The 11,853-nt window shown below is 59.7% G+C and overlaps 1 protein-coding gene across 3 annotated transcripts; it reads left to right on the forward strand.

Moving 5' to 3' along the window:
* Positions 1-918: 918 nt before the first annotated feature.
* USP36 (ubiquitin specific peptidase 36) lies at positions 919-11,851 on the forward strand. Of its 3 annotated transcripts, none has more exons than XM_055697112.1 (19): positions 919-1,130; positions 1,450-1,732; positions 1,819-2,040; positions 2,799-2,909; positions 3,164-3,263; positions 3,901-3,968; positions 4,388-4,458; positions 4,870-4,952; positions 5,285-5,396; positions 5,696-5,836; positions 6,156-6,256; positions 6,551-6,689; positions 6,958-7,638; positions 8,306-8,433; positions 9,152-9,511; positions 9,783-9,952; positions 10,310-10,480; positions 10,745-10,860; positions 11,154-11,851. In XM_055697112.1, the coding sequence occupies exons 1-19, from the start codon at positions 1,128-1,130 to the stop codon at positions 11,475-11,477; spliced, it is 3,384 nt and encodes a 1,127-aa protein (XP_055553087.1). In that variant the 5' UTR covers positions 919-1,127; the 3' UTR covers positions 11,478-11,851. The 3 variants fall into 3 exon arrangements, with proteins under 3 accessions (XP_055553087.1, XP_027657045.2, XP_055553073.1); XM_027801244.2 differs by lacking the exon at positions 919-1,130 and adding an exon at positions 10,952-11,079 and having other exon boundaries at positions 1,138-1,732; XM_055697098.1 differs by lacking the exon at positions 919-1,130 and having other exon boundaries at positions 1,138-1,732.
* The last annotated feature ends 2 nt before the right edge of the window (positions 11,852-11,853 follow it).

Below are 11,853 nucleotides of genomic sequence, written 5' to 3' on the forward strand. Positions count from 1 at the left end.
CGGTTACCCAGGTGACTGGGCCGAACCCCATGTACGTCACAGGCTTTAGAACGCGACCCGTGGCGTTGCTAAGGTCGCGCAGGTGCCACTGCCCGTCACTCCGCTACAGGACTCTGAACTGGGCGGACGCGAGAGGCGTGCGGTGGTGTTAGTGAGCGAGAGGCAGTGCTGTCAGTGCTCGCGTTGTCAGTGGCAGCGGTCAGTGCCCTTCAGGGGGAGTGGTGAGTGCCCTCACTGGGAGTGGTCCCTGCCCTCAGCGGGACTTGTCACTGTCCTCATTGGGGGTGGTCACAACCCTCATTGGGAGTGGTTACTGCCCTCAGTAGGAGTCGTCACTGCCCTCACTGGGGGTGATCACTGCCCTCACTGGGGGTGATCACTGCCCTCATTGGGGGTGGTCAGTGCCCTCATTGGAGGTGGTCACTGCCCTCACTGGGAGTGGTTACTGCCCTCATTGGGAGTGATACTGCCCTCACTGGGAGTGATCGCTGCCCTCATTGGGAGTGGTTACTGCCCTCACTGGGAGCGATCGCTGCCCTCATTGGGAGTGGTTACTGCCCTCACTGGGAGCGATCGCTGCCCTCACTGGGAGTGGTCACTGCCCTCACTGGGAGTGATTACTGCCCTCACTGGGAGTGATCGCTGCCCTCATTGGGAGTGGTTACTGCCCTCACTGGGAGCGATCGCTGCCCTCACTGGGAGTGGTCACTGCCCTCACTGGGAGTGATTACTGCCCTCACTGGGAGCGATCGCTGCCCTCACTGGGAGTGGTCACTGCCCTCACTGGGAGTGATTACTGCCCTCATTGGGAGTGATCGCTGCCCTCAGTAGGCGTGCCCTGAAGAGCGGTCAGTGCAGGTGCCCTCAGGGGGAGCAGGCAGTGCCCCCAGTGTGATCAGCGGGAGCGGGCAGCACCCTCCGCGAGAGCGGGCAGCCCCCGGTACAGCCTAGCGCCCCGCTATGGCGGCCCTGGCGGGAGAGGGCGGGCACAGCGGCCGGCGCTGAGCCCGCCCCCCGCTGAGCCCACCCCCGCGGTGGGCAGTCGCGGAAGACCGGCGAGCCGGCAGCGGACACGTCCCCGCCCCCGGAGCCAGGCAGTGACACGTGCGTGCGGCGCGGAGACCCGGATGGTGAGTACCGCCGCTGGCCGGGATGGGGGGGGCCCAGCTGCGCCGCGCTCTCTTGCTCCGCCGGCGGGGCCGGCCGCGGGGCGGGCGCGGCGGGGCGCCGGTACCGGGCGGTGCGCACGTGGCCGTGCGGCGGCGCTCAAGGTCGCGGGCGGCGGCGGGCAGGCCGGCAGTGCGGTGGCGACGGCGGGGCCGATGGGGCCTGCGGGCAGCGCGGCGGCGGGGACCGGCCTGCGGCGGGCCTAGGCCGCGGCCGGTTGCGCCGGGAGCGAGGGGGAACGGGCCGGCGCCCTCCCGCTCATCCGCTCATCCGCCCGCCCAGTCCCCGCAGCCGGGGCCATCCGACGGCGCCATGACGATCCAGGGGAAGCTGAGGGAGGTGCTGAAGCAGAACCGGCGGAGGCCGAGCGAGGATGGGGATCTGGGCCAGCTGCTGGCCGCCTCGGCCAAGAGGGTGCTGCTGGAGAAAGTCGAGTTCGAACCCGCCAGCCGCGACCTCTCCAGCCAGCTGGAGCTGCTGCGCGGGAAGTACGTGGTGCTCAACGGCGGGGACACGGCCGCCGACCACCACGGCAGCCCGGAGAAGACGCCACCCAGCAAGCGGGGTAGGTGGTGAGGGGGCCCTCCTCGCGTCTGCGTCCCCGCTGCTCACCACCTCTCTCTCCGCTGCTCACCACCTCTCTCCCTGTAGGCAGGGACGATACCCCCGAAGGCCAGGGGGACGGGATCCCCATGCCCCAGAAGGTGCTCTTCCCGATGGAGCGGCTCTCCATGAAGTGGGAGCAGAACTACCGCATCGGTGCCGGACTGTGCAACCTAGGGAACACCTGCTTCCTGAACTCTGTTCTTCAGTGCCTGACCTACACACCACCGCTCACCAACTACCTGCTCTCCAAGGAGCACTCCCACAACTGTGAGTGGGGAGGCCTGGCTTGGTGGGCAGCAGGGCCAGGGCAGCTGCATGGGCAGGACAAGGAGTGCCTGCCTGTCCTGCTCCCAGTGCTGGGCTCGGCACCTCTGCACATGGCTCTAGCCAGGGGTGTGTGGGTGTCAGGATGCGCATTCTCTACTCCCTCCTGCCTGTTTCTCCATCAAGAGCATACAGCACTTTTCCTGGTCGTAGTGGTGTTCCTGAGTTCCTTGTGTCTGGGGAGGCTTTGTTTCTGCTGCATGTGGGCAGGACTAAGATGGGTCCAATGTGGTCCGTTGGCTTCCTGGGGACTGAGCTGGGGGTCCCAAACAGCCCCTGGCTGTGGGGACTGCATGAAAGTAGGGCAGCAGGTGCCCTTTCTGGGTGGCTTTGAAAGGGAGTCCAGTGGGCACAGCTCCAAGCTGTGACCACAAGGAGCATCATGGGCCTTGCAACCTCATCCATAGGGCTCTGGTGGGATCTGCCCCTCAGGGCTGACCTGTGGGGTCCAGTGAGTAGCTGTGACCTGTTTTCTATCCACATGGATGCTGTTCTGTCTGGGTGGGTTGCAGTGGCTGGGACTGTGCCAGCCATGGTCTCTGTGTGCCCAGGGTGCCCCAAAGCTATACTGTAGCACAGAGCTCATAGGGACAGCTAAGCGTGGCTGAGCTGTGTTGGGCCAGAGATCCCCTGTCCCCTGTCCTGCCTCCAGCTCTCCTGGATTTGACCCTAACATCCTGTTTTCTCCTCTTCTGCTCCAGGTCACCAAGAAGGCTTTTGCATGATGTGCGTTATGCAGAGCCATGTGATCCAGGCTTTTACCAACAGTGGCAACGTAATAAAGCCAGTGTCCTTCATCCAAAACCTCAAGAGTAAGGATGGCTCCCCTCCCTTCCTGTAGCCATGCAGGAGAGCAGGGACTAATGCGGGAGGAGAACCTTTGAGACTGCCAGGGGCTTATGACTTCCTGGGCTATGTAGGGGCTTCCCCCATATCCAGCATAAGTCTGATGTCTGGTTTGGGTTGAGGGGGCTCAAACCCCAGAGTTCCTGTCTCAGGGGAGGGAGGGAGGGCAGGCTGCTTCTGTTGCAGCACATGCTGAGGCTGACTCCTCCCTTTTTTGCAGATTTTACCCAGAACATCTTCGGCAGGCAGGAGGATGCGCATGAGTTCCTGCGTTACACCATTGATGCCATGCAGAAGGCCTGCCTGAATGGCTGTACCAAGTATGTGAGGCTTCTGGCCCATCACTGCTCTCTGCTGTCCCTTCGCTTGTCCCCTGTACCCATGTGAGGGGTCTTTGGGGTGAATGTGTCCCCCAGGTTAGACTTGTAGAGGGAGGTACTGACTCCAGGGGCCTCAGGTGGTTGGCCCAACTCTGCCCCTCTCTGACACAGCTCTGGACTGTTGTCTGCTTTCTCCTGACTCCTCTATGCCAGTATAGCTGTGGTCCTGTCCCCAAGTTCTGAGGCTGCTATGGGTCTGGATCTTTTCCCAATTGCCAAGGAATCCAGGCCTGCTTGCTAGTTCAGCCCCAGTGCTGTGGCTGTGGGTGAGCAGCTTTCCCCTCGGCTCTCTGTCCCAGGAAGTTTTCGTTGCCTCTCTCTGCAGTGCCTAGCTCTGAGCTCTGCCCCAGGGTTTCTGCTCCTAGAGGAGGGTGTGCATCAGAGCCTGGTGCCACCCTTTCAGTTTTGGCACTGGGAGAGCAAACTGGCAGGGGCTGCAACTTCTCTCTGCCCCTGGAGTTCTGCAGCCCGTCTGCTAGCTGGAGCACGCAGGGGAGCTGTCCCGAGGACACAGTGGTGGCCCGCGGGGGTGGCTGGTGTGAAGGGGTGGTGTGAGATCCAATGCTGCTGTCTCTAGGTTGGATCGCCAGACCCAGGCCACGACACTGATTCACCAGATCTATGGTGGTTACCTGCGGTCCTGTGGTGAGTGCTGGCTTCCAGGTCCTGGGCCTGTGACTCCCAGGGGTGCTCTTTCTCTCAGAGCCAGGCTTAGCAATTTTCCCAAAATATTTTTACTGCATGTGCAAATTATCCAGAGCTGCAGCTGGTCAGTCTTGTGGGTCATGACCCCTGTTGTGGTGGTGGAAAAAGCTGCTGTCTGAGGGTCTCTGGCTCATTGCCACCAGAAAAGGGACCTGTGTTGCCAGCTGTGTAGCAATACTTGCTGTCCTAGCACATAGTGGAATTGCCAGCCTTCCTCCTTGTCAGGCGGTGAATCTTGGTGCTCACATCCCAGAGCCCAAACTCAGAGAGGAGTAACACTGCAACTGCCTGTGCTATGCTGGGGTGGTGGTGGGTGCAAGTGTTGTGCCAGGGTGTGCTCATTGCTCTTTCTTTTGCAGTGAGGTGCTTGGAGTGCAAGAGCGTGTCGGACACCTATGACCCTTTCTTGGACTTGTCGCTGGAGATCATGGTACTGCAGCAGGGCTGGGGATGGGGAGGAGCTCTGCTCTCATGGGAGATATTCCTGCAATTGCATCGTTACTGCTCTCGAGGCTCCTTAACCTGCCAGCATCAAAGGCATGGTGCAGACAAGAGGGGAAGCAGCTTCTGTTGCTGTGCTGCCTTCTCTGGCAGACAGTGCCCGTCGCCTGAGTGTGGACCATGACTCCTCTGTTGAGGCTCTATGGTGTTGGGGTGCAGCGCAGCCATCCCTCGTAGCGTGCTGGGCAGTGCCTAGCTGGTGGCGGGTTCATGAGTTTGGTGTAGTCTGTGACCCTGTGCTTGTGCTCTGTGTTACCTCTCGGAGCCAGTGTCTCAGCAGGGATCTGGGCTGTCATGTGGACAGGCCACTTGTGCCCTGACCTCTCCTCTGCCCTTGCAGGAAGTCACAGACATAACGCAGGCGCTAGAGCTGTATGTGCAGCCAGACATGCTGGGTGGGGAGAATGCCTACATGTGTGACAAGTGAGTGTGTAGGGCTGTGGGTGGGAAGGGTCCTGTGGGTCTGCTGGTGGGAAGAAGGTGGAAAGCCTGCTGCAACAGGGGAGGGCTTCTCTACCTGCTTCTAGCTAAACTGTGAGGTATGTGGCCATGAAAGCCTGTGATGAAGCCTGCCACTCCTCCATGCCAGTCCTCCCATGAGGAACACCTGGGCCAGAAGACATGGCTGTGGGCAGGTGCCCTGGAGCGGTGCCTGTTGTCAGCAGGGTCATTTCTGTGGGGTTTGTGGTTTGGCCAGGGCTGGCAATCATTTGGGTGGTAGAACAGCTTGAATAGCTCGAGCTCTTCCTGTGCAGATGCAAGAAGAAAGTGTTGGCCAGCAAACAATTCACCATCCACCGACCTTCCAATGTTCTCACAATCTCCCTGAAACGCTTTGCGGATTTTCATGGAGTCAAAATCACCAAGGTGAGTGTTCGGCAATCCAGAGCTTGGGCTGTCTCTTGGCCGCAGGCCCTGCTGCCCAGAGCAGGGTGGGACGTAGTCCTGTGTGCAGTGCAAGCTCTGCCACTGTCCTGCAGCCCTTCCCCAGCTGTGCAGTGCAGTGGGAGTTTGCCTCATCTTGGCATCTTCCTCACAGTGATCTCTGCCTGGGAGAGCAGGTCCCCCTCCCTTGAGAGATGGGACTCACAGGACAGCTGAGCTGCTCTTGCTGTAGCAAGAAAGCTGTCTGCTGTGCAGGCTCCTGAGGCACCTTCTCCTTGCAGGATGTGGAGTACCCTGAGATCTTGAACATCCGTCCTTACCTGAGTCAGAGCAACGGGCATCCTGTCTTGTACAAACTCTATGCAGTGCTGGTGCATTCTGGGTACAGCTGCCACTCAGGGCACTACTACTGCTACGTGAAGGTGAGCCCAGGGCGATCTCTTGGCACCCCCTCTGGGCTGTGGGCTGTGTGCGCTCATGGGTCTCTGTAGTGCGCAGAAAGGAGGGTTATCAGTAGGTGTGCGCAGTGTGGAGCACTGGACTAGGGGGGTGGGGGGGGATACAGGCTGTGCTCTGCTGCAGGAAGCATGGAGCTCTGCTCTCGCAGAGCCCCCTTGCCTGCCCCGGGCCATCTGTGGATTTTGGGGAGAGAAGCTCTGCCAACAGACACTGTACCTGCTGCTCTTCAGGCCACAGGGGTCCTCGGACACAGCCCCGACCCTGTTCTCTCTTCTTCCACAGGCTAGCAATGGGCAGTGGTATCAAATGAACGATAACCTGGTCCGCAGCAGCAACATCAAAGTGGTCCTCAACCAGCAGGCCTACTTGCTGTTCTACCTGAGGTGAGAGCGCCCTCTGCCGCCCAGCCCCTCTGCCCCCCGCTCTCAGCATTTGGGAGGGGGCCGGTAGCATGTGCGTGGGGGTAGAAAGGAGCTTGGCCCAAGCTGCCGCAATGCCCATGTACATGCTCTGACTCGGAGGAGGGTGGCAGGGAGAGGTCCAGTCCCTTGTCATGGTTTTGCTGTATGACCTCGCCTCCTCAGAGCTTCTGGCTCCTGTTTCCTGTGTGCATCACGGATGAGCGTTCCAGTCGCTCAAACCCTTGCAGTTAACATGCACTTCTCTGCCTTGCCCAGAACCCCGAATGCCAGCAAGAACCCAGAGTGGCCCATTGCCAAAGCTGCCTCCGCCCTGTGTGCCAACACTGGTGGCACCTCTGATAAGGTCAAGAAAAGCGTGACCAGTAAGCCCCTGTCTTCACCACTGATGAGACAGGTGAGTCCTGAAAGCTGTCCTTGGCTAGTGCTCCCAGAAGCTGAGAGCTGCTGCCACTCTATGAGGGCAGGCAGACCACAGCTTCGCAGGGAGGTGGGTACACTGCTCTGGATGGGCAGGCACAAGGCAGGACGGTTTCCAGGAGGAATCCTGCTCAGCCAAGGGTCCCTGTGTGGGCCTGGGGAGGGACTGGGAGGGCAGTATCACTCTGTGTCCTTGGCTACTCGAATTCTCTCCTTGCTGAACTTCTCTCTTTCTTTTTGTCTAGAAACCAGATGTGCAGCCAGTGAAGAAGTGGCTAGGGCTGAAGGAGGTTGGAGTCCCTGTGGCTCGTGGCATGGTTAAGATGGGGCCAAAGCCATCGAACGGAACTGGTAGTCTGAAGCTGCGTGTTAGGTCCCCATCCCCCAAACTGCCCCATAAAGCCAACTCAGTGTTGCCAGGTGATGGGGCCCAGAGGTTCAAGAAGCCATGCTCCTTCCGGCAGCTGCTTCCCACACCCAAAGCAGTTCAGGGTTTCTGCAACACCAGCAATGCAAGCAGTGACAAAGTGGAGCTGTCCCAGCAGAGCTCCTCCAAGAGCAAGCAGCCACCTACCTCATCCAAGCTGCTGCTGGAGCCCAGACAGCAGCCCGGGGGCAGTGGGGACGTTGCTGGGACCCAGCAGAGGGGCTCCTGTGCCAGCAGTGCTGCCAGCCCAGTGCATGGCACAGTGGAGGAGCAAGCCATAGGGTCCCAGGAAGGCAAGAGCAGAACTACCAGCTTCTGCACCTTTCAAGAAATGAACTGTGACACACGCCTCCCTGCTGGCCCTGGTGCTGAGCCAGCTGTCCCTGAAGACTCCAAGACAGCAAAACTGAAATCCTGCCCATTGACCATCACTGCTCTGGAGCCAGGCAGCACCACATCACCACGACCTGCCAAGAAGCTGGCACTCTCTCCCAAAAAGGTGAGTCTGAGCCCCTGCCTGGAGACTTCAGTAGGTGCCTCATGCCTTCTGAACAGGGGCTTGTTTTGGAGGCAAGTACAGAGCTAATGCTGTCTGTCTTGCTAAGCTGGAGGTAGGTGGGGAGAGCCCCCTAGCCCCAGGGCTGTAGCAGTTGCTCTGCCTTCCATCTGGGTTGGGGCATGGGGCCAGGCCCCCGCTGTTGTTCACATCCCTAAGTGATGCAGAATTAATGGCTCCTGCCTTTTTGCTCAGGACAGAGGGGTGGCTGTGCCAGTCCCTGCAGTGGGGTAGCCTCGCCAGCCTCCTTGGGGTACTGTGTCACCTGGGGCAAGTGGGAGCAGGTGATGCAACAGCTGGAGGGCTGTGGGGTTGCTTCCTCCTTGGGCAGTGGCATGGGACTTGCCCTCTGGGCACTGTTGTGCAGCCAGGACTCAGGATGGTGCAGTGGGATTTCTGTTCTTTAAATTTCCTACCTTCTTTTTTTTCCTTTGTGCTTCTAACTGAAAACACTTCTGATTCTTCTTCTACCACCTCCCCACTTCCTCCCCCCCATCTGTGTCTGTTCCCCTCCCCTTTCTCTTGGCTCCCCTTTTAATTTTTTCCTCTTGACTCATGGAAACCTCTTTTCTTTAGACCACCAAGCTTTTATTTATGTCAATAACTACAGGGCAACACCCCGCAGAAGATGAGCAGAAGTGACTGTCACGCACAACCTCACCCACAATCTGCTGACCCCACCAACCTCACGAACACCACCCACCCTGAGTCTACTCCCTTGCCTTTTGGCAAGTTGAGGTAAGCAGTGCCAGTCACTCCCAGGCTCCTGCATGGCAACAAGGCCAGTAGCAGCCTTGGGCTACTCCACGAGGCAACTGTCTGGCATCGAAGCTGGCTGGGGCGGGGAGTGACTTTGTCAGCTGGCTCTCCTGTTCTGCTGGGCTGGTATGGCTTGCTCTGGATCCTAGAAGCAGGGCAGTTTCTCTGACTGTCGGCACAAGGCCAGAGGGAGCTTTGCAGGCTCTGACCACATACTAGTGTCCCGTGGGATCAGGAGGAACCACCCTGGTCTAGATCTTACTCTGGGTCTCCCTTGTATGTAACCACCATTGGCATGTGCTGCAGCAACACTTGCTCTGTCCTAATCCGCCATGGGAAAGTGTGTGCCCTGTGCATGGCTGGTGCTGGGCAGGTGCAGGGTCACTGTATGCACTTGCAGCTGCTGCTCTGAGAGCAGGGTCTGACTCAGATTTCCTGCATGAGATGGTAGCAGTTGGATGTTGTGCTCATGCATCTAGAGGTGTGGAGGAAGAGAGGGGCTCCCACTCCTGACCTGGTGGCTTTCAGATCATGTCAGCCTCTTATTGTCCTTCAGGCTGTCCTCATGTCCCCTCAAAATGTCAAATCCTGAAAAGCCTGCCTTCAGCTTCAGCCTCTACTCAGCTTCTCAGCTCCCAGCCTCCCTCCTGACTAATGGTTCCACTGCCTGCCCTTCACACCACCTTCCTCCCTGCAGCAGGGGGATGGGGCCCGGCCAGGCCACCACTGGTTCTTCCAGAAAGCGGCGTTTTGGAGCCCGTGGCAGCTCTCGTGCTCTGGCTGTGAAGGGCACGGATGAAGACTCCAGCCCCCCCAGGAAGAAGAGGAAGAAGAGTTTCTCTGGGAAGGGCTTGATGTCCTTCACATGGAAGGAGGCAAGTGAGGGTCCCAGTGGTGGCCAAGAGGGGCCAAGCTGCCAGGATCTGGAGAAGAGGCCCAAGCAGCAAGTGTCAGGCCGCAGTATTTGCCTGGACATGGAGCCCATCTCCTCCAAGAAGAGGAAGAGGACTGTAGAGGAGATAGAAGAGCCCTGCTCTGGGATGCTGACCTCTGACAGGTGAGGGGCTAGGGTCATGCGAGAACACACCCGTGCTCTGCCTGAAGTCAGGCTCCCTGGGTGGTGGTCAGGTGCCTCTTGTCTTTCTGCCAGTGGGACAAGTCTTGCCATGGAGCCAACTGGAGTGCCAGCTTGCTGGGAGTGATTTCACCCCTCCCCAAGTGCAGCACTGGGGTCTGAGTGTCCCTGTATCCTGTTGGCGTGCAGGGAGCTCGAACTTTTCCCCACTCTGGTCTGGCCAGAGCGAGCTGACCCCTTCTGACTTCCCCAGCTCTAGGAGATCTGAGATGGAGCCTCAGAGGACACAGCAGCCGTGGATCGTGGAGGCTAGGGCTGGAGAGAATGAGCACCGCAAGTACAAGTGGAGGACAGCACAGCAGCGTGGTCTAGCCATGAACCAGCTGGGTGGTGTTGTCACCTGCACTGTAGATGACGCACCAGGTATGACTGTGTGCCTCCACCATGCCTGGTGCTGGCTGCTTCTCTGCCCATGCAGACCCTCACTGGTGTGCAGACCCTGGAGCTTGCTGGTCCTTGCAGCTGTCTGGTGGTGCCTGTCTCCTGACCCACCTTGGCTGAGGGGGTGCTCCTCTCCAGTCTTGTGGGGATGGGTCCCTTGAGGGGTGAAGATTTATCCTCAGATCCTCCCTGTCCAGGACAGGCGCCAGTGTGCCCAAACACCCTGTGCTGTCCGGACCTTGTTAGTCCTGACAGTGTCTTCTGGGGAGAGATTTGCCTTGGAGATGAAGCAGTGCGGGAGCTTCCTCTGGCTTGTCATCACCCCACCTGTTTTTGCAGTGCCAGCATGCACCAAGGACAGCCAGGCTGCAAATGGGTGCAGGTACTACCCAGCTGCCCTGAGCCCTGAGCCCAGCTATGGAGCTGGCACAGCACCCAGGAGCCAGGAGGAGTTCGGTGTGGTGAAAGAGCTGCTCAGGAACTCCTTGGACAAGGCTTATGGCAAAGAAGGTAATCACTTCTCACCTGGGTTGGCAGCTCCCCTGCCTTGAGCTCTGGATGTGGGCAGAGCCCTCTGTGCTCTGCCAGGGCCTGAGCTCCCCCCAGCACCATCGGGGGGGAGGGTCTTGGAGCTAGGCAGATGCACCCAGCTGAGGGGCTGTTGGGGGTGCTGGAGTGAGGGGCTCCAGCCTCTGGTCCAGGGTGGGGGCCGTGTGCAGGCGGGTGCAGCAGAGCACAGCGTGGTGCTCCCTGCTGACTGCACTGCTCCCGCAGTCTTGACCTGGGAGGGTGAGATCTCGGCTGTCAGCCAGGATGCCATCCAGGACACAGTGCTGGCCCAGAGTGAGACTGTCATCGATGAGTGGGACAAGGAGTTTGACAGAGGGAAGGTGAGTCCTGGCTGTGTCTTGGGTGGGAGCAGGTGGGAGGCGGTAGGGGACTCTGTGCTCTCACCTCAAAAGCCTTTCTGCCTCTGCCCAGGTAAAGAAGATTAGGGAAGTAAGGTGGGAGCAGAGGAGACAATTCAATCCCTTTCAGCAGCGGGAGAACAAGCACAGCTGCACGTCGGGGGTGGCTTCTGTCAAGATGGCCAACCACATGTCACCTTGGTGAGTGAAGCCAGTGTGGCAGGGAGCGGGGTCAGCTGCTGGTAGGGGTGCTAATGCTGTTCCTCTCCTCCCAGGTTATGATCTGCATCCACCAACTAGCACCCAGAGCAGTCTTGGATCAGGGGCTTGTGGAGAAAACTATCCTGGGAGCTGCTGGTGGACCTTGCTGCAGGAAGGGAGGGTCGGGGGCGCTGGTCCTGCATTATACCCAGGGCCTTAGCCCTGGGGATCATGCTGTAGCTGGGGCCCCCTGTCTTCCCATCTTCCTTGTCTTCCTGTCTTCCTTGCCTTCTCCTCCATTCCTTCCCTCTCTGGGAGCTGCTGTCCCTGCAGCCCCCAGGGTCCCTGTGGGCTGGGGCTGCTTCCCTCCAGCTGAGGAGGAGCCTGTTCAGCTGTGACCTGCCTTGTCCAGGCTCCTCCGCCAGCTCCTCTGTGCCAGCAGCCTCTTCTCCCAGCCAGCCTGGAGTTAGACTCGTGCCTGCAATTACCCCTGCTGCTCCGGGTTAACGTGCCCCTGTGCAGGGGGACGCCAGCCCACGCTGAAGAGCTGGGAGCACCGGGGCTGGGGTTCGTCTCCCGGCCGTGGCCCGGCCCGGCTCCAGCCCCTCCTGCCCTTCCTCTGGACACCACCACCACCACCACCACCACCACCTCCTCCTCCCCCTCCTCCTCCCTGCCCGGCCCCCCCCTTTCCCTTCCCCCTCGCGCTCGCGCTGGCCGCGGGACGGGTACTGCGGCCGGGACCGCAGACTATAAATTCGTGGTGTTTATGGC

This window comes from Falco cherrug, chromosome 1 (genome assembly GCF_023634085.1).
Source record: "Falco cherrug isolate bFalChe1 chromosome 1, bFalChe1.pri, whole genome shotgun sequence".
In the NCBI taxonomy this organism is placed as follows: Eukaryota; Metazoa; Chordata; class Aves; order Falconiformes; family Falconidae; genus Falco; species Falco cherrug.

What these genes read in the sequence shown, in the direction of transcription:
- USP36 (XM_055697098.1), top strand. Translation starts at nt 1,153, where the DNA reads ATGGGGGGGGCCCAGCTGCGCCGCGCTCTCTTGCTCCGCCGGCGGGGC. An exon ending in GACGCCACCCAGCAAGCGGG is followed by an intron (nt 1,733 to 1,818) that starts GTAGGTGGTGAG and finishes CTCTCCCTGTAG; the next exon opens with GCAGGGACGATACCCCCGAA. An exon ending in TGGCACTCTCTCCCAAAAAG is followed by an intron (nt 7,639 to 8,305) that starts GTGAGTCTGAGC and finishes CAATAACTACAG; the next exon opens with GGCAACACCCCGCAGAAGAT.